General features: G+C 43.7%; 4 protein-coding genes across 7 annotated transcripts; 1 reads left to right on the plus strand and 3 right to left on the minus strand.

The window, feature by feature from the left end:
- Positions 1-1,480: 1,480 nt before the first annotated feature.
- LOC142877537 (XK-related protein 8-like) lies at positions 1,481-5,772 on the minus strand. The gene is made up of 3 exons (XM_076012254.1): positions 5,366-5,772; positions 4,535-4,725; positions 1,481-4,320 (listed from the first exon to the last, which is right to left on the minus strand). The coding sequence occupies exons 1-3, from the start codon at positions 5,662-5,664 to the stop codon at positions 3,539-3,541; spliced, it is 1,272 nt and encodes a 423-aa protein (XP_075868369.1). The 5' UTR covers positions 5,665-5,772; the 3' UTR covers positions 1,481-3,538.
- Positions 5,773-5,946: 174 nt separating this feature from the next.
- Positions 5,947-10,555, minus strand: xkr8.3 (XK related 8, tandem duplicate 3). Its single transcript, XM_076012256.1, has 3 exons — positions 9,934-10,555; positions 9,256-9,443; positions 5,947-7,867 (listed from the first exon to the last, which is right to left on the minus strand). Exons 1-3 carry the CDS (start codon positions 10,257-10,259, stop codon positions 7,116-7,118), a joined length of 1,266 nt encoding a protein of 421 aa, XP_075868371.1. The 5' UTR covers positions 10,260-10,555; the 3' UTR covers positions 5,947-7,115.
- Positions 10,556-11,443: 888 nt separating this feature from the next.
- On the plus strand, positions 11,444-15,687 carry srsf4 (serine and arginine rich splicing factor 4). The gene is made up of 6 exons (XM_076012265.1): positions 11,444-11,624; positions 12,392-12,570; positions 14,012-14,124; positions 14,299-14,513; positions 14,643-14,720; positions 15,059-15,687. The coding sequence occupies exons 1-6, from the start codon at positions 11,518-11,520 to the stop codon at positions 15,540-15,542; spliced, it is 1,176 nt and encodes a 391-aa protein (XP_075868380.1). The 5' UTR covers positions 11,444-11,517; the 3' UTR covers positions 15,543-15,687.
- Positions 15,688-15,810: 123 nt separating this feature from the next.
- Positions 15,811-23,121, minus strand: msto1 (misato mitochondrial distribution and morphology regulator 1). Of its 4 annotated transcripts, none has more exons than XM_076012260.1 (14): positions 22,927-23,121; positions 22,204-22,333; positions 22,017-22,086; positions 21,814-21,889; positions 21,580-21,649; positions 21,334-21,484; positions 21,066-21,180; positions 20,836-20,970; positions 20,592-20,744; positions 19,767-19,898; positions 19,495-19,679; positions 18,046-18,150; positions 17,837-17,949; positions 15,811-17,163 (listed from the first exon to the last, which is right to left on the minus strand). In XM_076012260.1, exons 1-14 carry the CDS (start codon positions 23,008-23,010, stop codon positions 16,907-16,909), a joined length of 1,776 nt encoding a protein of 591 aa, XP_075868375.1. In that variant the 5' UTR covers positions 23,011-23,121; the 3' UTR covers positions 15,811-16,906. The 4 variants fall into 4 exon arrangements, with proteins under 4 accessions (XP_075868375.1, XP_075868374.1, XP_075868377.1 ...); XM_076012259.1 differs by having other exon boundaries at positions 21,334-21,487; XM_076012262.1 differs by having other exon boundaries at positions 21,580-21,631; positions 22,927-23,120.
- Between the last annotated feature and the right edge of the window lie 629 nt (positions 23,122-23,750).

The following is a 23,750-nucleotide window of genomic DNA, read 5'->3' on the forward strand; positions in this document are numbered from 1 at the left end:
AGTTTGAAGACAAACAAAAAGAAAAGAAAACACACCAAGGACTTTACAACTGTGCAATATCTTTCTCTACTCTGCCCGGTAACTGTGCTGTCTAGGAAGGGACTTTTTCTATGGGAAAGGCAGGGGTCGGTTGAGGTTTTTTCCAACTGAACAATACTGAGCCTAAAGAAGTTTTTTTTTTTTTCGTATTTACACACATGCAGCTTGACCGTTCAGAATGTGTATTTCAGTGTAATTGTTTTGTGTCTGTGTGTATTTATATTGTGCCTTTAACCATCATCTGTACGCATAATCTCAAAGGGAAATATGTAAGACTTTTTGTTTTTTGGCCTGATGCATTAATCACTGCTTCGTTCCTATTATCCAAAGTGTTATTTTACTCTTTTTTTTATCAAGTCTTTTTTTCTATTTTTCTTTTCTTCTTTTATTGATTGCCTGCACTGCATTCAAAAGGTCTCATGCAAACCCACTTTGAGGGGGAACGGCTCCTCTGCAGGTCGCTCAGTATTGAACAGAAGGCTTTAAAGGGATAGTTCACCCACAACTGGAATTGTTTGCTGAAGGCTGGAGTGCTATTTTCTAATCCCACACAACCATTCTGGAGTTTGGCAGAATTGCACCCACTACCGATACTATGGAAGCCCACTGGGGCCTTGTGTTCAAACGTAAAAGAAAAAAAAAGATTCACAGGTAATGGAGTGAAAACATGTTTTTAGCCAGAACGGCCACAAGTGTGAGCTCCCACCAGTGTGGTAAGTTGGTTTACATGCTACCCCCCACTTGAACTTACCCTACTGGCAGGAGCCCACATGGACACGCTCCTGGCTGGGAGGCTGGAGTGGATGTTTTGGCTAAAATCATCAGTCAGCACGCCATGCAAGAAGTTTCTGTGACGAGATTTTCTCTGTTTAACATTTGAGTACATGGCTTCTGTGGGCTTGTATTATTTTACTTTTCCTCTGTGGATCACCTGAACCTCTATTTGACAATGTGCTGAGTTGTGAACGGGTGAAATTTCAGCTTTTGGTTAACTTTAAAATGACCAACAGTGTATTTTCAACATCTTGCTTTGTGTTTTGTTTTATTTTTTTTGCGCCTTTTAGAAAAGGATGTTTTGTTTGACTTGTTGCTGTGAAGCACTGCACGTAGCTTAGAGACAATCACAGTCTGTAATGCTCTTGTGGGATTTCATATTTATTAGTGGACGTTGCTTTATTCAGTGTCATACTACCTAAGTGTGTGAAAGAAGAATTGGCTCCCTGAGGAAATTGAGAAGCTGTATGCAATCTTCGCTTTTCTTTACTTTGTCTGCATGTCCAGTTTTTTTTTTTAAAGTGTATTCTTGCAGAAAAAAATCATACATGCTTTAAGTGGATTTCTTTCTGTGCATTTGTTTTATTTCTTATGCCAAATACTCTTGTTTTTCTATCGTGGTGCATTTGCTGTTTTATTTGTACGTATTTCATCTCAGTTTTAAGGACCTGTGAGCCCAAACAGGGTCGTGTAGAGAGTCTGAATGTGATCTTGTAACTGAACACTATCACAATAATCAATGTTAATTTAATTACAATAATCACTATTTTCCTCGCAGTAGCTGTTTGAGCCCTTGATGGAGTCCGGTTTGTTTTGTTGTTTTCCTGTGTGCCTAAGACATTCAATACATTGTAAATAAATTTTTAAAGTGTCTGAATTTTAGTTCATGTTCACCACACAGAGACAGATTTTTTGGAAACCGCACATTTCCGAAACGGCACTTGAAAAAACAAAAAAAACAAAAACATGTTTACACGAATCTGTATTCAAGAAAATTCCCGTTGACACAGAAACGACTGAAAACGAGCTGGAGTCTGAAAACGAGTACCTTTGCCCGGCCTAGTGTGGCCCCGCAAGTTTAATCCCTGACAGCAGAAGAAGTAGAAGAACACCTGCAGCATGGCGTGTTTAAAAAAAAAAAAAAGAAAAAAAGCAGGAGCTGGGTAAAAAAATTAGCAGAAAGAAAGATCACTCGTGAAAAGACGGTGTGGATAAACGACAGAGCTGAACTTCTGCTTCGAGTTACTTTAGAACACAGCCTTAAAAGGACCATGTTAAGATTGCCTGAGATTCGTGCCAGTAAAGTTTGCTTGTCATTTAGGTTTCCTGCCTCAATATTCCAGTCCGCCGACCCAAAATAAAATAAAAAAGTAAAGCAGGATGTTTGCAAATCGCTTTTGTTGTGTTTATTTTCACTTTGCACACAATCCACAATCGATGATCGAATGGTGACTTTGATTAAAGCCCTGCAAAATTCTGGCTAGAGTCTCTTGGGTTTGGGTTCCAAAACACCCTCAAGTTGAATTAAAAGCTAAAATTTATCCTTCAGGATGGACTGCCGTCACCTCTAACTGTGTGTTTTTTGGCACCTGTCTCGGGGTCGAACTGGCTTTAACGCAGGATGATGGCGAGCACGAGGACGAGTTGGGGGGCGCTCTCGGAAAAGGCCTCAATGAGCCGCAGCATGCAGAGGTCGTGGGTCAGGTAGACGGCGAAACCCCCGCAGCCGTGGTCACGGCCACGAAGGGAGCTCCATCACCCAGGCGGACCCAGGGAAACAGTCGGGAGACACTTCACAGTCTAATCTGGAATAAACTGAGATGCTGTTAGAGGCCCAGTGCACAATGTAATCATCAAATAGTGATGAAGCAGATTACAAAACGTTCCATTTGTGTTTCAATCACACAAACTCTCCGGCTAAAACCAGGACGCTATGATCAGACCCGTGTTCTGGGCTGTTCTGGGATTTTTTTCATCCGTGAAGAAATATAAAAAACATCCACACATCACAGTACATACAGCAGCTGTCATCAATCATTAATTGTAAACTACATAGCAAAGTTAAGTTTATTATGACACTGGTTCAATGCGTACTCACTAAAATTAAATACTAAAAAATTAACTTACTTTCAGTGAAAAAGGTGTGAGGACCAACTTGTGAAACAGGATGTGCATACTTGAACACAATTTTGGATGTATTTACAGTCAGCCAAGTAATGAAACAAATAAGCAGTCAAATAGTTGTGCTTTCACATTTGAAAGATTCACTTTCACTTTGTGCTTAAAATTCAACCATCTGCAAGGATAGACTATGAACAGCTGGTGAAAGGCTTTTTTCTTCTTTTTTTTAGATAAATAATATCGAAGCTTTGTTCTGACAAAGTAAACATTTTAGTGCCATTAGGTTATTTTCACAATATTAGTGGAGAATTACCAGCGGGGTCATTTTTGGCAAAGTTCTGCGACCCTCCTCACTGAACATCAGAGTCCGAACATCACTTTAATTTTCCTTATCTATTTTTCAAAAGTGCACATGTCTGGATTCCTCTGTAGAGTCCTGCCACACTGCATGGCAAAAAGGATTCTTTTGCAGTCACAGTGCTTTGTCTTTGATAAGAAGCCCATTAGTTTTTGAGACCTGATGGAACGCCAACAGGAGGAATCCTCAGCCATCATGGGTCACCATGAGCTGCTGAGTTTTGATTCTTCATTCCCGGAGTGCATGTCAAGCATTGCAGTAGAAGTTCCCTGCTAACTTCCTCATTCTCTTGTTGTAGTGCAGCTCTTTCCGTTGATCAGAATCACGCTCTACAACCCCTTGTAGGTAATGGATTTCTCCATCGCACGACTCTTCCACATCGGCTCTTCTCAACGTCATCATCGTTTTACGTCTCGGTTCGTCTGTCGAACCCTCGTCTTCATGCCCCTTCAGCTCCTCTTTGGCAATATTGGGGTGGAAGTATCTGTAATACAGCATTTTCAAAGCGAGGCCGACCACGTAGACCCCGACGACGCAGGAGGCCACGGCCGCAGCCACGGGGGCCGAGACCGGAAAAAAAGGCAGCTCCATGCTGAGCATCTTCCAGCACCAAAGGCCGCAGAGGAGAACGATGTCAGCCACGATGAAGCTGTGATAGATCAGGGTCCTGCGCAGCGTTCTCCCCTCCACCACGTTAAACCAGCAGAAGTACCAAATCAGGCCCACCGTAGCTCGATAGAGCCACTCCCCGCCGGGGCTGTCCATGAAGTCGGTCTTGCTGCGCCACACGAAGAAGAACAGAACGAGCCAGGAGCACAGGAAGTGCATGAAGATGAAGCAAGGCAGAACCGAGGCGAAGAGGGCGAGGGCCACCAAGCGGGACAGCAGCAGGCAGAGATTCCACACGTAGTAGACCAGTGACGAGACCACGACCTGCTTCTTCTTGTCGGGCAGGAAGGAGCGGAGCGAGCGGTGGTACATGGTCACGCTGAAGGCGATGGCCGAGGCTGAGCCGAAGGCCTTCAACACTGAAGAGGAGGAGAAGAGACGGGAAAAAGTTTTCACTCCACTACTTTCATTTTTCTTTTCCTTTTGTTTTGCCATTGGCAAGGATTCCACTTCAAGCACCTCATTTCCATCCACATCTTCACCAAAGCAAAATACCATCAAGTTGAATCAAAAGATACAATTTAGCATTCAGGATGTACTGCTAGTCATCCCTGACTGTGTTTTTTTCTGTACCTGTCACAGGGTCGAGCTGGCCCTGACGCAGGATGATGGCGAGCATGAGGACGAACTGGGGGGCGCTCTCGGAAAAGGCCTCGATGATCCGCAGCATGCTAAGGTCGTGGGTCAGGTAGACGGCGAATCCCTCACTGTCGTGGTCACTGTCACGGAGGCTCCCCAGAGAGAGCTCCACCACACCGGCATGTCTGGGGAAAAGAGTCAGGAGACACTTCACGGTCTAATCTGGAATAAACGGAAAATCACCATTCAGTCCATTAAAGACCCAAGTGCACAATGTAATCATCGAACAGTGATAAAGCGGAATGAGAACAACATTTAGATGTGTTTTTATCTCACAAACGGTCCGCCTAAAACCAGGAAGCCAGGATCAGAGCCGGTTCCTGGGTTACTGTACATACTGGCACCGTCAGGGAGTCTCCTTATGCAAATCTAAATACTTTTTTTTTTTTGTAACTAAAACACACATGTGTATTTTCTGGTCAACCTCATGCCAATAGAGCCCCTTTAAAGTCACTTACTGGTCCTTTAAATCATTCCAAGCAACACGGTGACTTTAATAAAACAAATAACCCAACTTACATACAACACACCCTCAGTTGTCTCACAAAGGCCCTCATCATAATGTGCTTCCCATGAACATATTCCAGCCAATCACATGAGCTGCTGGGGAAACACCAGGGCTTTGTAAAGATGAAGAAGAACCCAACTGATCTCAAAGAAAATATCCTTCATTCTCTCACTAAATAGAATAGAAAAAGAGGCGGCAGAGGCATGTTGCAAAACAGAACGGAAGAGATTGGAAGGACACTCAAAGGTTTACACAACCTGAAGTAGATTCCACACTGCAGGACATGCAGCAGCTTGACTTTTCCTGGACTCAGACTCAAACTTTTAACCACTGGCCCCTTTACAAACTCTTTGGGGCTGTACCACAGCCAGCTGAAGACCTGGGCGAGAACGGAGGAAACCACCAGGAGCAGCACCAGGATGACGAGACTCACGTAGGCCTTCTCCTGGTAGAAAGTAACCACAGTCCATATATCCAGCACAATGTCCAACAGCAAGAAGCAAAGACCCATGAAAGTGAGCACAAAGTCGAGACAGGAGTATTTGAAAACAGCCATTGTGTCCACAGCTTTTGATCGTCACTCGCACACGGCACCTCTCAACTCTCCTGAGGCGGATCGACGAATGGCTCGAGAGGGTTTGAAAGACAAGCGAAAGTTGAAGAAGAAGCAAAGTTCAGCTCCTCCTACTCACCTCAGCCACACTCCTTAAAGGCAAACGATCATAACAGAAGTGCTGGAAAGCTGTCCCGCTAATGATTAAGCTGTGAGGCCCTCCCACTGTGGGAGAGGAAACACTGTGGAAACAGGAAGCAGTGTCTACAAAAAGATTAAATGGGCTTCAACACAGATCATTGATCATTGTTTTTTTTTTATTATTTTATAACCACTTTAATGGCTGAAGCAGGCAAAGCAGGGAAGTGATGGAACATTGGCTGTGACTTTTGGCTTCAGCAGCATGTGGACCCACAGGAACATTGGCAAATATAAACAGTGAACCGACAGGGAAAAACACTCAAACTAAAACGCTGATTGTTCGTGTGTGGTTCTGCTCTATGAAAACAAGTGAGAAACTTCACTTCACCTACTGCGCACGGTCAACAAATATTTGACACATCCGAAATTTAAATAAGTCTAACAGATGTACAGTGAAAGCTGGTTGTGTACCTACAGCTGATTACTGTAAGACGCCTGACCGTAGATATGCAAATATGTAGGAACACCCGACACATATGTAAATACCTGCTGACACTAAAGGACAATAGCTTCTGTCACGCCATTGGTACAAACCAGTTCACATTGTAACAGAACAGTGAAAAACTTTATAAAAAAAAAAAAAGAATTGCTTGGAAATTAAATATACATTCAATCGTTCATTAGGTTCCAGTGCCAACAGCTGGAACACAACACGAAACAAAGCACAGCTTTAGACACTGTTGCACTGGAGAACTATTATTATTTTTTAATAATAATTTATCTTAATACATTTAGCGTTAAAGAAAGCATGAGATAAACCCCTGTCAAACCTGTGCTGATGTTATTGTGGCTTTATTAATTACTCTTTAATATTATTATCAGTTAAAGAGATATTTTACAGTTTACATAAATGTACAAAAATAATTCTATTGTCTAAATTCCTGAGTAATGTCTAAATTCCTGTATTATCAAAATATCTTTGATAATACAGTACATGCACAGAAGCAGCAGACCCATATGGCCACAGGCATATTTATGAAAACATTGGCTTCCAGATACTTAAATGTATTGCAGTACAATTTGAATCATATGAAACTGTAACAAATAAAACAGGAGGGTTTTAATAGCTTTAAAAACCTCCCCAGCTTATATGGCAGAATGTGATCAAAACTGTGCAGATTTCTTTTTTCATCCCATGAGATAAAAAAAGAAATCTGCTGGGTCTTGTTTCATTTTTGATCCCGTTTTCGTTGTCAGTATTCAAAATGTCCCGTAAAGCAGAAATTACAGGCAAAACGCTTGTTGCGACTCTATCAGCAGTCCGACTGCGTTGCCGTGTTGCCGCGCTCGGCGTTGCTGACGGCTCCGCGCTCGGCGAAAAAGCGAGTGGCGTGGCAGGCCATCCGTCTGTTGACGAGCTGGGACGACGGGGTGCCGTCCTGGATGGAAAAGTCTTTGAAGGACACTTCTGAATCGGGCAGGTCGCTGGGCAGGCCCGGCTCCCTCGCCGGAGGCCTCCACAGCTTGGGGTGGAAGCTGCTGTAGTAGATGGTTTTGAAGAAGAGTCCCAGCAGGTGGGTGAAGGGCAGGGCGAGGAGCAGGGCCAAACCGTAGGACTCGGCCTGGACCGGGTCCCTGTAGCACCACCAGGTCGCCAGCAGGATCCCTCCATCGATGGTGATGAAGGCGTGGTAGATGATGCTCCTGCCCCGGGTGCGACCCTCGGCCACGTTGAACCAGCTGAAGTACCAAATCAGGCCGACGGTGGCCCGGTAGAGCCACTCCCCGCCGGCGCTGTCCATGAAGTCCGTCCCCTGTCGCCAGGCCCACAACATGAAGACGCACCAGAGCGCCAGGAGGTGAGCGGCGAAGTAGACGCCGAGGACCGAGGCGAAGAGAGCAAGGGCCACCACGCGCGGCGTGATGAGTAGGAGGTTCCACAGGAAGTAGATCAGCGAGGAGGCCCAACCCTGTTGGGCTTTGTCGGGGAGGAAGGCGCGCAGGGAGCGGTGGTAGTCCACCACCATCCAGGCAATGGAGGTGATCGACGCCGCAATGCTCACGACTGCAAAAAAAGAAGAAGTTTAACAATTGGTCAATTGGTTTGGCAACTGAAAGGAAGTGAGCGCAACACAACATGTGGTGTGTGTGTGTTCATCAAAACAATTGCACTGCAATGACCTCATGACTTGTGTTTTGTGGGGATGATGAAAGTTTATAATATTAAGGGGCTAATAGTAAACTCATTTTTAGATCTTAATGATCTTTAGCCTCCTCAAAAAACGCTGACTCAGGCTTTGTTCTCTCTTTGGAAGGAGACAAAAACAAGTCCGCTCATGGTTAGGCGGTATCATGTGGGAAGACGTGTCTACCTGTCTGGGGATGTTGCAGTTTCCTTTGTGATGTTGTAAAATGCCGATTTACAGAACAAAATAAGTGACTAGGGGAGGAGTCACCAACCTTTTAGTAACTGAGAGGTACTTCATTGGACCTGCGTCATATGGACAACCAGTTTGCTAAACTCTACTGAAATAACATTCTCAGTTATACATTACTATTAATGATACTGATGTGTGTTAAGGGGTTCTCAATAATAATCAAAAATGACTTAAAGCAGCTCTAGGTAACTTGGTCATTACTGGACTCATTACTACTCCCTGCTGGTTGAGAACTGCAAATACTCCGGTGTCCTGAAGAGGAAAAGTAAGAGTCCTTCACGTGGGTTTGTTGTGGTGTATAATGGTTATAACATTACAACAGGTTATAAACCCGTGTAGCTGTAATGCCTACAACAGCTGTTCAGACGGCGCAACGTCGCATTGATTCGGTGGAAATGGCGAAGTGCCGAAGTGAACACGCTGCAAATTTACCGATGTGGGAAAATACAAATAGTGGCCTAGCTGGAGCGCTCGCGTGTGTTCAGGAAAAACTCCAATATGAAATGCAAAACAGACATTGACAATCACGTCGTAGCAAACGTTCAACACTTTTATTACTTTGTCTTTCATCGAGGTTACTTATTGGGTTCCATTCCGGTATTTTACAATCTTATGTATTTGTAATAGTCGTATGTAAGACCGCCTCTAAATAAACGTGTGACGTTGACGTAAAGTGCTTCGTCCTGTAACGACGACACAGGAAGCCGTGTCGGGTCGTGCGTGAAAGTTACACAGTGCAGTTACAGCCTCCACAACCCCCCTCTCGCTGCCGAGGCGGCACCATTGATCCAATTAAACGTTTATCTACCGCTTTACTGAGTTGGAAATCATAATTTTATGGTCGAAAAGTTACCTAGAGCTGCTTTAACATGGTCGGATAAAATAGAATTTTAGACGCAGCTAAATAATTTTTTTCAAACAAGCCCGCGGGCTACTCATGTGGTCTTTGGGGGCACAATGCTGGTGATCCCTGGTGTAGGGGAGTTGAGGGACGGGTGGATCGATGGGAACTCACACTGGACAGTCCTGGCCTTGTTGGTGCACAGCATGACGTAGATCATGAGGGTGAGCTGGGGGGCACTCTCGCAGAACGTCTCGATGAGCCGCAGCATGCTGAGGTCATGAGTCAGGTAGACGGCATACTCGGAGCCCTCCCGCTTCCTCCACCACACCCTGAAGCCTTGCCGTATGGCCGAGATGTGCCTGCGGGGTGGAAGGTGCGTGAGAGACGGCTCAGGCTGCTGCGTGCAACCAGAGGTGCTCCTTTGCTCGCCCATCTGTCACAAAGCATTGACTCACACCTATTTGGAGCTTTTTAATACCATGCTGCCTCACTATTTTCGCATTGTACACATTCAACTCCGTCCTGAGACACACCTCGTCAGTTACAAGAACATTCATAGTCATGGCACCTGTCACATTTTATTAGCTGACAGGACAGCCTGAACAACATAGCTGGAATATCCACTTTTGAGCAAGAGAGACAAAACGATGTTGCTGTCTAGCTAAAAACAAACAAACAAACAAACAAAAAAACATTTAAGCCTGGGTATGACTCAAAGACATAGTGAGTTTGAAATAAAATGAAAATAAAATAAATGAATAAGGGAAACAGGTTGAAACAGCTCCGACATTGAAGGAACCATGACCACTCAAAGAGTGAGCAGTCACAGATTGTCAAGCCAATCCCCACCTGCAAAGGAAGCCCAACTGCAGGACGTGAAGCAGGCAGGAGAGGACAACTCGGTCCCCGAACAGCACGGTTCCATCCCCGGTGTGAGAGCTGAAGCCCGGCAGCTCGCGGTCGTACTTGAGCCAGAACCAGCTGAACATCTGGACCACGAAGGACGACAGGACCATGAGGCCGACCAGGACCCCGAACCAGGCGATGTCACCGCGGCAGTAGAACTCCGTGGCCACCCACACGTCGGAGCCCCAGTCCACCAGAAAAGTGCACACTCCGATCACGGAGAAGGCAAAGTCGATCCAGGAGTAGTTGAAAAACGCCGCTCGCTTCATGTCCGCTTTAACCGAGGGCAGCCGCGCCAGCGAGAGACCTGTTGCTGGGAAGCTAACATTAGGCTAACTACGCGGACCGTTATTTCCCTCCTAAAGCGACTTTAAGGCTCTTCAACCCATTGGAGACGAATTAAGATCCACACACTTTTCAAGTTACTAGATAAAAACCTCGGCTGCTCGAATACTGCTTTTTAAAGGGGGGAGGTGGCTCGAAAGTTTAAAAAAAAAAAAAAAAAGTAGAGTCGGCACTCTGACGAGCCCCTAATTTGTTTGTAAAGATGTTGCTGCTCCGGCTCGCTTCTCTTTAGCCTCGCCCACTATGACTATTACATGTTGCGATTGGTCACAAAATCCCTCAGTAAAGGTAGAGTCTCGCCGGCTGAATAATAACAACCCTATCACCTTTTTACTGATATTCCTCCACACAAATTAAAAATATTGAAATATTGAAGTTACTTTTTAATAACCCTAAATTTACGTCAAATGTATATACGTAGACTGCAAACATAGCGTAGTAGTAGTAGTAGTAGTAGTAGTAGTAGTAGTAGTAGCGTTTTAATTTTTGTTTTAGAGAAACTTGATTTCGTCATGGTTTGTTTTTTTTAATTTTTTTTTTTTTTTTTTTTTACATTTGTTTCAATATCATATGTGTCATGTACCCCACTGGACGCTGAGCTCAAATGTTTGTTTGATTGTTTCGTTTTGTTTTAAGTTTCCATAAACATGCAAAAGTAAAGGTATTGTAACTACTGCAAAACATATTATATAAATCAACTGTGAATCATTGGCGTGTGGTGCACAAAACGGGTGAGGTCAAAGTAAATTAAAGGTTTTATGGCATTCAAACAACAGAATAGTAATTTTCCCAAAGACACAGTAATGTTCTCGAACAATTTTTCATGTTGTTACTAAAAACCTTCATGTCGCAAATTGTTAAACGGAGAACAGCTCCGAATGTTGATAAAAAACGGCGTTTAAATAATTGAATTAACTTAACTAAATTGTAAGCGTTTCACACCCTATTTTGATTTATTTGCGATATAGCTGGTAATATATGAGGTTACCTTAAGAAAAAATAAATAAATAAATAAATTTGAACCTAAAGTTTAAACAATCGAAAGACCCGCCTCCGGACATCCTGGGGCGTGGCGACAGAAGCGCGTGTATGATAAGTTTGCAGGCGCGCGCCTCTTCCTTGTGTGTCTCGCGGATTCCGGAGTCAGGCCTTGCGGTTCGCTAGCGCGGTGAAGCTAACAAAATGTCGAGGGTGTACATCGGCCGGCTGAGCTACAGAGCCCGAGAGAAGGACGTGGAGAGGTTCTTCAAGGGCTACGGGAAGATACTCGAAGTCGACCTCAAAAATGGGTATGTTGAAATTGACCCGCTGTTTCTTTTGGGGAGCGGTTTCTGTACGCAGGCCGCGCCGCCATGTGAGGCTGTGGTTGGGGCCTTGTCGGGTGCAGCCGTTGCGGCCTGCTCCTTGGTAGCGTCAATAGCTTCTCGTTCGGTCTGTTTTTTTTACTCGTAAAGGCAATCGTGTTTGTAAGATTGCAGAGATGGCGCGGTTAGACGAGAAAATGCTCGGATTTTGAAGTCCAGGAGGTAAAATGTGCCTCTGTGTGACCCGGGTACACGATGCAATATTTGCGGAATACGTTCCACGATGCAGCAGCTCGCGCGGCTAATGTTAGACGTGGCAATGTCAAAGGCGGTTGAAGGCAAACGCATGATTAAACACGGGGAAATTCGGGGTGCTGGTAGCGTGTTGAGTAGTTGTGCGGTTTTTGTTTCATTCTTTGATTGTTTTTGTTTTTAAACAACGAGTCTGTAGAATCTAGGCTTTAAAAAATACGCGGCTTCCTGTTGCAGTTATACAAACAGCACGGTGCCCCTCTGTCTCGTTCGCTTAGCTCGAGCTAGTCTATTGTTGTGCATTGTTGAAGTGAATATCGATATCGTTATGTGCGCATCATTGGATTTGCCTGTTTATTTCTCATACCTTGATGCGATTGCGACCCCCCCCCCCCTCCTTTGTCCGACGTTTAAGGGCGCACGTTTGGCGACCATTGTTGCTGAATCTGCACGGAGCGCGTCCTAAAATGTATTTACCATGGTCTGTTCTGTTCCAACAGGTACGGGTTTGTCGAATTCGATGACCCCCGTGATGCAGACGATGCCGTGTATGACCTGAACGGCAAGGAGCTGTGCGGGGAGCGGGTGATCGTGGAGCACACCAAAGGCCCCCGTCGGGATGGAGGATACGGCGGCGGTGGTGGTGGTGGTGGTGGCGGCGGCGGCGGTGGCGGCAGAAGTAAGTGTCCCCTGGGGCGTTCAAATTCACATGTTCTGTCATTCATTGAAGGGATTCAGTGAGTTTAAGGGGCGATTTTTGTTTATTTATTTTATTTATTTTGCATTTGTCCTTGGTGGCCTGTGTGCATTCAATCCCCCCCCCCTCCCCCCGCTAAGTGTTTGTAGGGGGGCATCAAATAATTAATTCAAACAAGAAATTGGGTGGGGAGGTGAGAACTGAAAGTCGCTATACTCTTTGGGAAGCTTCCTTTTGTGTCTTTAGATTGTTCTTTTGTCCCAGTTTGGGTTCACTCCCGTGGATTAAATGGTGTGGTGTGAAACCCCCACCTCAGATGGGCAGCGCCCTATTTCACATATGCATGTTCCAGATTGGTCACTCCCGAGAGCATTTTCTTTTAATTTTAGGCGTAGCTGTTCAAGTACCAGCCTCTAGCACCCTATTTGAATAACCAAAGAAACTATTGGAGTGCTGTATTTTAAAGGTCTTGGAGAATGTGTTAGCACTGTATTTACAGAACTAAAGACACAACATGGAAGGAGATTATCTTGGTATCAATATGATCATTTTAATTTGTCTGCACCAGAGCCACCAATGACCAGGAAAAAATTTGATGGGTTCCGTTTGTTGGATTGAAATTGTAACTATTGGCTGGGGAAATGGCTTACCGATCGAAAGGATTGAAATGTCGTGTTTCATTACTATTATCATTGTCAAATACGTTGTGAGCTATTGATGTCTGTTTTATTTTCTATTAAAAATGACTGTACAATTTTAAAGGTAAAGATTTAACAAAGAACCTCAATGTTTTAATTGAAAGAGTCCTTTGCTGACTGCCTGCCCCTATTGCTGGCCATGGTGTCCCCCCTTTCCAAGAGTGTGGTTTGACCATTCTGGGCCCCTGGGCTGACCAAAAATGGGAGCCATTGTGAATGAAGACCGCTTTTCCCATTAGGCCCTGGCCGGGTGGTGAGGATGCCATGGGGTTAGGAACAGATGTGGGTTCAGCTCTTTTAGGTGCCTGAAAAAAATGTTTTGTAACAGTGAAATGTTTCTTTTAGCTAGGATAGCTTAGAAACTTGCTTTAGTTCACCGTAAGTACTTCCTCCATCAGTTATGTTTTTGTTTGATTTCTTTATATGACTTAGGGAGTAAAGGCCCTTTTTTATTTTTTCTATTTTTTCTAAATAGGCTACTGTATTGTCAATTAGATTTAAGGGGTTGTGTACTTTTTTTAAACAAATATAGGAACTTTTTAACTTTATAAATCTTATTCCACCTTTTGCTTTTAATCTTATTTGCCTCCCCCTTTTTTTTTTAACAAGTTTTAAGCTATTCCTTTTTTTAGTGTGTAGTGTGGAGTGTAGCATAATTGCATCACTTCCAGCTCCTGTCCCAGTCCTCATTTTCTCCCACTCTTTCCTTGTTGCCTTTTAAAAAGGTGGATATGGGGGTCGCTGGGGCGGAAGAGAACGTTACGGACCTCCGATAAGGACAGACTATCGGCTTATTGTTGAGAATCTCTCCAGCCGCTGCAGTTGGCAGGACTTGAAGGTATGTACTGCTTTAAAAGTCAATGTGGTTTCAAGTTTTCTCCCAGTCATCTCTTGAGCTGTGTTCATCGAGCTGCATTTTTTCTATTTTCATTTTTCAGCCACAATGTTTTTCTTTGTCATATGTTGTAAATAACCATTAATAACCACCCTGTCACATGTTTCTGTTCTCCAGGACTACATGAGGCAGGCAGGGGAGGTGACCTATGCCGACACCCACAAGGGCCGGAAGAACGAGGGTGTGATCGAGTTCAGGCTCTACTCGGACATGAAGAGGGCCCTGGAGAAGCTGGATGGCACTGAAGTCAACGGTAGAAAGATCCGGCTCATCGAGGACCGCCCCGGAACCAAGCGCAGACGCTCCTACTCCCGTAGCCGCAGCCGCTCCAGGTGCGATGTCGCGCTCCCACGGCAAAATCCTTTTCCGCACGCGTCTGACGACGTCACAGAATAATTCCACATGATGATCGACCTTCGGTTGATGTCGTTAACCAAAAGTGTCCCACGCCTTTTCCTCAGGTCCCGTTCCAGGAGCCGCAGGTCTCGCAAGAGCCGCAGCCGCAGCGAGAGCAGCAGCCGCAGCCGTTCTCGCTCCAGGTGAGAAATTGAGATTGAGGCTGCATAGTTGTTTTTTCTTCTGTGTAGCATTTTGGAACAAATTGGTTTGGTAGGACCAGTTTTCTATAAATAGTTTTATGCCGATAGGACCTCACAGCTGCTGCTTGCACTGGAAGGCATCACAAACCTGATACCAAGAACCTGATATGTGCAGCTGCTCATCTATGCAGCTACTCGTCTCAGTTCGTTTGACCATCGAGCCAAAGTTTTGTGAAAATGGTCAATACAAATTGGTCTCTGAATGGATGTAAATACTTTGATGTTGTGCTCAGTGACTTGAGTTTAATCAAAGAACCACCATCTTATTGTTTGCACAGGGCTGCTTCCCGCTCCCGCAGCAGATCTCAAAGCAAGAAGAGTAAGGGAAAAGGCAAGAAAGAGGACGAGGAGCGCAGCAACGGAGCCCAGAAGGACAGCAGCCGGAGTCGCAGCCCCAAGAGCAAGAAGGGCAGGAAAGACGGGAAGAAGGGCAAGAAGGATGATTCCAGGTCTCGATCCCGCTCTCGCTCCAGGTCCCGCTCTAGATCGGGAATCAAGGATCGCTCCAGGAAGTCGGTGTCCAAGGGCCGCGATCCGCCCAAGAGCGATGACGAGGCGGGTGAGCCCGAGCGGGGCTCCCGCTCCCGTTCACGCTCGCCCGACGACTCCAAATCCAGAGCCAGGTCCAAATCTAAGTCCAAGTCCAAGTCCCGCTCCCCCTCCCCAGCCAAGGCCCGCTCCCACTCCCGCTCCGCCTCCCGTTCAGTATCCCGCTCCAAATCCCGCTCCCCATCTCGCTCGCGCTCCCGTTCCCGCTCATAGTTCCCATTTTGGACCGTCTGTCGTAAGCGCCCGTCTCCGTGTGTTCCCCTCAACATTTACATTCCCCCACAAAATCCCCCACCTTCCGTTTTTAAATAGTAGCTGTAGAAGATCAGGCTCTCCACTTGATGTCTGTGATTATGCCCCCCCATTTCATTTGGCTTTTACTCTGCATATTTTTTTGTTCCATTAGAAATGTGTTGTATGGAGGTGTTTTTGTAAAATAACGGTGCAATCTCAGTTTTATAAGTTTGAATGATGGTATGTATTGTTTTGGGTTCTTTTTTTTTTTTTTTACATCACCTATCAAAGCATACCGTTTTGACACAAGGATGGTAAAACTGGGAACCTGTTTGAAAAAAAAACTCACCTTTGTGAAATCCTTGTATTTTATTTCAAATAAAAGAAAATGTCTGTTCTGCATTTGTCAGCATTTGATTCTTCTTTTGTTAACTTTGATCAATTCTGCACTAAAACTGTCCACATCGATAACTGAAAACTTATCTACTCCCAACTTGCACATGACTTGTGTACAGTTGATATTCTAGGTCCTTTTATGATCCATAGAGCTGGTTTCACAGTCTAATTCTTTGGAGTTGGAGTTTGGCTCAAAGGCACTTTAAATGTAGTTTCTACTATGCTACGCTGTCCAACTGTGGTTCATCTAGCTCAAACTGGGCAACCTGGTGGTGTATTATATCCAGTGGGTCAACAGTCCAGAGTAACGGAAAGTGCAAGCAGAATGGAGAAAAAATGTCTGATAAAAAAACTGAGCAATTAAAGTTAAAATACAGTTTAGGAACAAGCAACAAAAGGACAGTGTATGTTTTGGAGAATAATACAAAGGAGAAATTGAAAATAAATTGCTGAGGTTCGAACAGGCTGGTAATAGAGGAAGAGCTTTTTCAAATGAGCTTTATGGATTCAGTAAAAGAGGATGCAAAGGGTTGGTTGGAGGAAGTGAATGGCAGGTGCAACTTCAGCCTGATGAGAAGTTATAAAGTGCTTATTAAATTCAAAGTCCTTTAAAAAAAAGAAGCTACAACAAGGACATCTTGTGATATTTTTAGTATGGCACATTTTGTTAAAAAAAAAGATTTACAGTCATTCACGTAAATGTGCCCGGTCCATACAGTCTCATGATGCTACATCCTTCACCTCTGCAATCCTACAAGTCTGTGTATATTTAAATACATGATTTCTCCTGTCCAAAAGTTTGCTTCCATCAGTAAAATCTTTCTGTCCCTCCAATCCTGGTGCCCTCACGAGCCAGAACATCTTCAGTGCATGTAGGCCGTCACGCAAGGCAGGGAGTCCAGGTCTCAAGCCCGTCCGGCAGCTCAGCCAACCGGGCGTCTCCTCGGTCAGTCGTCGTCCTCTTCCGAGGAGGAGCGCGTGGCCCCGTCGCTGTCGTCGCGGTAGCACCTGGCCAGCACGCGCAGCTGCTCCAGGGCCTCCTGGAAGTCGGCCATCTCGGGGCCCTGGGAGAGGAAGCTCGGGGCCACGCGGCGGATGTCGAAGGCGCTGGCACCGTGGTGAAGTTCACCCAGCCACGGGCCGAGCACCGGGCTCGACTGGAGGGAGGTGAGAACGGGGACGGAGGAGACCACAGGGGGCGCACCTGCACAGGGAAATGGGTCATTGATTTGTTTTGTTACAATAAAATGTATAAAGAAAAAATTTAAACACTTTCCATGAAGTCCTATTATATAAGGCGTTATAAGTGTCTTTATAAAGCATTTTAAAACATAATAACATAAATATTCATAATGATGTATGACATGTTATGACAATGTTTATAAATGATTATAAGTGGTGGATATAATGTGTTATAAGCTCATCATTCATTTCAAGTTTGATACCTCCAAGGCAAAGTGACACTGAAGTCCTGGATGGCAAACCATATTATAACTACCATTTAACATGACTTTGTGAGCTTAAAGTAGAGTGTCAGCACTTCTGGGATATAAAGGCATTATAAAACATGTCACTAACAATTTACTTTGAGCTCAAAGGTTAGTAAAACATTTCTTGAAAATGGTAGTTATAATACGGTATAACATCCAGGACTTCAGTCACTTTGTCGTGGAGGTATAAAACATTATGAATGTTGAGTTTATAACACATTATATCCACCATTTATAATCACTTATAAACGTCATAAGTTGTCATACATCATGATACAAATTTATGACATGTTTTATAATGACTTATAAAGGCATTCGTAATGCATGATACAATGGACCTTCATCAAAAGTGTTGCCGAAAAAATACATAAAAAGAAGTGTGCCTACAGCTGTGCGAGGGCAGCTGGCTCTGCAAGAAGCCCTGGGCGTCAAGTAAGGGGCTGAACATCTGAGGGAAAGGAGGTGTCAGCTTACTGGGGGTTGCTGCCAGCTGCAGGGCTCTGAGAAGCAGAACAGAGGAGTTAAAGTTTAGTGCCGCGTGCATGCCAGGACAAACTTTTGATATGGGTGTTGGGTGGAGGAAGGGGGGGACTCACAGCGGAGCTGCAGGGTAGAAAGACCTGATGTAGGAAGCCAGGACGTCCTCCCCGCTGTGCAGGCTGTGCAGGGAAGTCGGGGGTTTGGAGCCTGGAGTCAGTGAGCTGAAAAAAAAATAAAGTTGCAAGACCAAAAGTACCGAAGAGAATTAGGGCCACAAGAAGAGAGAGAAAAAAATAATAATAATAACAACATATATATATATTATAATTTTTTTTTTTGTACGGCGCTACATATACATATATATATATATATATATATATATATATATATATATATATATATATATACATACACACATATATATATATATATACATATATACATATATATATATACATATGTATATATATATATATATATATATATATATATATATATATACATATATACATATATATATATACATATGTATATATATATATATATATATATATATATATATATATATATATACATACGTATATATACATGTATATATACATGTATATATATATATATATATATATATATATACATACGTATATATACATGTATATATACATGTATATATATATATATATATACATGTATATATACATGTATATATATATATATATATATATATACATATATATATATATGTATATATATATACATGTATATATACGTATGTATATATATATATATATATATGTATATATATGTATATATATATATATATGTATATATATATATATATACACGTATATATATATATATACATATATACATATATACATATATATATATATATGTATATATGTATATATATACACATATACATATATATATATATACACATATACATATATATATATATACACATATACATATATATATATATACATATATACATATATATATATATATACATATACATACATATACATACATATACATATATACATATATATACATACATATATATATATATATATATATATATATATAATTTGTAGCGCCGTACAAAAAAATAATATAATATATATATATATATGTTATTATTATTATTTTTTATATATATATCAAAATTTCGAGAATAAAGTTAAAAATTTGTGATTAAAGTCGAAATTTCATTATCAAAATGGTAATTTCAAGAATAAAGCGGACATTTAGAAGATAAAGTCAAAATTTCGTGATTAAAGTTGAAATACTGAAAATAAAGTTTCGAGAATAAAGTTGAAATTTCGCGATTAAAGTCAAAATGTTGAGAATAAAGTCGAAAGGCTCTGCGCAAAAGCTTAGTGGAGTACCAGTTTCCTGTTTCCTATGGGTTCATTCAGGAAATTTCAACGTAAAACTCGAAACGGCAACTTAAAAAAAATAATGTCCTTCCCGCAAATTTTTTTTTCTTCTTCTAGCCCTAATCCTCTTTCGTACAAAAGTGATCTATTTGCAAGCAGAGAAACTTATTCTTAAATCCCCACCTGATCAATCTCTGACCCTCGAAGCCTTTTAGTGTCGCCCACTGGCCATAGCACCGGCCGTCTCTGCCTTCCGAGCAGGCGGACAGTGGCCTCCATGGCAACTCGGCCGCACAGCCACTCAGAGCATCAGGGAGGGAGCCGCCGTGCATCATGGGAAGGGGAACGGCACCATAGGCAGCGACCACCTGAGAGGTTTTACGCAGGCAGGTGAGATTGGAGCTTTTGCAGAGAGAGACGGCGACAGACAGACAGACACCAAGCTAAACGGTCACCTTTCGACCGGACACAGCCAGCATGTCCGCCAACTGCCACATGGGGACGCTGTTGTTCCGGAGCCTGTAGGGCAGCGTCAGGGCGTCCAGAGCCAAAGCCAGGATGGCGCTGGAGTGGTACCACAGGGACGGCTGGAAGAGTGCACAGTGTCAGTCACATCTGATCGTAAGATCCCAACAATAGAGTCCATCCATCTTCAAGAGCCGCCGCTTCTTCCTGAACTCAGAGTTGCAGGGCTCTGCTGGAGCCTAACTCAGCTGTCATAGGGTGAAGCCTGGGTGACACCCTGCACAAGTCGCCAGTTCATCGCAGGGCCACATTAAAAGACAAACAACCATTCACTCTCACCTACATTCAATTTAGAGTTTCCAATCTCTCCAATCTCTTATTTATTTTTACATATCTGCCACTCTGGCAACTTCTATTTCTCTCTACATTATTTTGCATTTCCTTTCCACACCAACTAGTCAAAGCAGACGACCTTTGACCCTTTGGAGTCTAGATATGCTCCAGGTTTCTTTCCACAGGGGAGTTTTTCCTGGCCACTGTCGCACCTTGCTTGTTCTGGGTGCCCAGTTGTTTTTTTTCTCTGACTGTACAAAGCTCTTTGAGACGTCTTTAGACGTGAATTAGCGCTGTACAAATAAAAGTTGATTGATTGATTGATTGATTGATTGATTTAATGCACAGAATTCCCTGGCAGATCTTCTTCTGGATTTTATTTTTATTCTTGTGCTGTTCTATTTTTCTACCTTGATGTCACTGGTTGTGTTAGATGTTTGCAAACATTAACAAAGTAAATACAGACATAAACTGGCTCTTACATCACAGTTAAGGAGAGGGAACGTCGTTGGGGGGGAGGGTCGTCTGCCCAGTCCGCCGCGCAGCGTCAGCGGGCAGAAGAAGGAGCTGTTGTTGGCCAAGTGGACGGCCCCCAGCGTGCTGTTCAGCTGGTGGTACAGATCCTTCATCGGCGTCTGTGCGTTTGGATGAAATGAGGGCCGTCGTTAAAAAAATGAATCCTGGAGACCGTCTGCAGAGCACTGAAGACCAGCAGTCGGGACTCACCGAATTCGAGTAACTGACGGGCGCCAAGCCCCAGGTGAGGATCCCTCTCCCGCTATAGGAGTCCTGCAGCAGCTCGGTGACCTTTGACCCCAGGCCAGAAAAGCCATCGGCCAGGTCGCAGAAAACCTGAAAACCCTGAAAAACACCAAATAGAGGCGGGATGGTGAAATAACTGCAGCGCCTTCTGAATAAATGACACATTGAACTGGCCAACGGGGAATAAAATGTACCTGAAGATAATCGCACTCCTCCACAAAGAAGTGCAGCTTGTCCTCGAGCTCCTCCAGCACGGGCCCCTGCAGGAGAGCCTCTCCTTGGCCAAAGGCCTCCAGACGATGAGCCTCTCTGAACGCAGAGTGCACACAGTTAACACACACAAGCGCACAAACGCCAAAACGTGTGGGGTTTTTTTTTCTTCTAAAAACCTCAAGAGTCCACAAGATGGCTCCGTTAGGCCATATGTTCCGGCCACTACCTAAACAAGAAGCTTCATTTTACCCATCATGGTTGTACTGGTGGATGACGGAGATGGTGCGAGGGTGCAGGTGGATCCTCAGGAAGTCAGACCACACCTTCACGCTGCCCTCCAGCTTGTAGGCGTTCTGGACCCGAGCCAGCTGGCTGTTGACGGTGTTGACACTCAAGGACGCTGCTGTTCACAGAGAGGTCACCATTGTGTCGTCAAAACTGTCTTCCCAGTCACATGACTAAAGGTCTCAGCTCGGACCCACCACCCCCCCGTACCTGAACACTGAGGCTTGGAGTAAAAATCAGCTTCAGCCAGGATCTCCCCTCTCTGGAGATGAAAACAGGGCTGAGGATAAAACACTTGACTTGATTCATAATATATCTAGCACCTAACTCGGCTATTTAGCTATTGAGAGAGCTAACAGGAAGAGCAGTAAACTCAGAAAAAAAGAAAGCATCACAGACGTCGCTGTACTTTATCAAGGTTTTAATTTGGGAGTGAAAACTCACATCTAATTTGTCCAGATCTTCCAGGAAGGAGTTCTTGGAAGGTGGACTTTCTTTGTGCATCATGAGGCTGTCCTCCCTGTCAAAGAAGCACATTTATACAATCAAAAGAAATCAAAGTTAGGCTAAACTGGATCAGAGATATCCACGCTTTTCCTCTGTAATGCTGTCATGCCATGGCAGGATATAATGTACAGGCAACTCACCATGTGACTGCAGATGTGTCTTTGCCGGGGTCATACAGGGTCCCCTCCTGTCGCAGAGTCCTAAGACTCCCTGTTTTGTTTAGTGTGACCAGCAGTGGATAAAGAGAGAGGTGGCCATTTAATAATGCCAAAGTAAATACCAAACAAAAAAAGTACATGTTGTTTGAATCGTCTTAAACGACACCACCTTTGAGATCCATGATAATGAGGCGAGGCGTGTGGGTGATGTGTCCCCCGAGCGTCTGCCCTTCACGAAACACAACATCGCACTGGGTGTCGGCCGGAGGCGCCTTCGGGTCGTATGATAACGATGCATCCTGCCAAGAAAGAAACAGCCAGTCAGTCCAGGAGTGTGAACAGAGAGCACACCGTCCCAGATAAGGATACTCTAGTTTGCGTGGAAACTAGCAGAATAAACAAAGACAGCAACGAAGAACGTTTGGGATCCAATTATTCTATTTCTGAGAAAATAGGGGTGTGTCATTGTGCTGTCTGGTTGATAGAGTGATATGTTGCACTACTTCTGAAGAGACGGATGAAAGCAAAAACAAACAAACAATTCTGACATTTCCAGATCATGGTTCAATTGAGCGAAACAACTAAAACCATAGTGTACCGTAACACATAACTGTATCTTTCATCTTCTTGTTGTTAACAACCCAAACCTCAGAAAACGAGCCATTACACTAGGCTCCAGCTTATTATTGAGCTTTAGGTCAACAAAGTCCGATGGCTAACGTTAACATTAGGTCTAAACCTGACTGAATGCATGCTTTCCGTCAACTGACAGGCTCATATTATGCAAATTCACGATGCTACTGGTGTGTGTGTTAAAGCCACAGCTCTGAGCAGAAACAGCGCTGCACCACGCAAAGCTAACGTTAGCTAGCTAGCCTGACGCTAGCCTCACCTGTAAATTCCACCAGTGAGTCCCGACAAAGTTGGAGTAATGGCCGAGCTGGAGAGTGATGACTTCTCTACAAGGGTTACTCATCGTGACGGAAATCAACAATCAGTAAAGTATAAAAGCTTCTACTCTTAACATGATGGGCATGTTTAGAACAGACTGCACGCATCTGCGACAACCTAAACTGAGTCTGAAGAGCGACCAAAAGGCTAGCATGATTGGCTAACGATATTACAAAACGATATTTGATTGGATGACAACCGATGACGTAATTGATAAGTGCGGTTTCATAGTGCCGTAGCCTCACGTGTACCGTGTAGTTTCTGTAAACGCAGCTAGTTTACTTTCCAAAAGTCCCTATCTGTTTAAGTATTTTGTTATATTATTATATAAAAAATATTAAAAGTTTAAAACATCGCTTAATTTCTTTCTAAGTTCACAAACGTTTACTGTGTGAATATTGAGTTGCATTTTCGCCAGGGCTATGTTATATTACCCATTCATCGATATATATTTTTTGTACATGCTTCCTCCTGCACTCAGGCTTGAGAGATCCTGCTGGAGCCCATCCCGCCGTGTTATTACGTGTGAAAAGCATTCAATAATATTTGCATTTTCCATTCCTGGATGGATTTGCTTTAAAATGTTTAATTGATTTAGATTTACTGCAACCAATGTTATTGGTTTTCATTTATGTTCTACTACTGCCACACACTAGATGGCGAGCTAAGGTTAGGTGATTGAACATCATGGCAAAGTCACTTTCCTGGCTGGTATGGATGGATGATGCATGGGACAAGCTATGGAGACTGATAATAAATCACTCT

Source organism: Nelusetta ayraudi, unplaced genomic scaffold, assembly GCF_046127955.1.
Source record: "Nelusetta ayraudi isolate G7.1 ecotype Tasmania unplaced genomic scaffold, CSIRO-AGI_Nayr_v1 ptg000135l, whole genome shotgun sequence".
In the NCBI taxonomy this organism is placed as follows: Eukaryota; Metazoa; Chordata; class Actinopteri; order Tetraodontiformes; family Monacanthidae; genus Nelusetta; species Nelusetta ayraudi.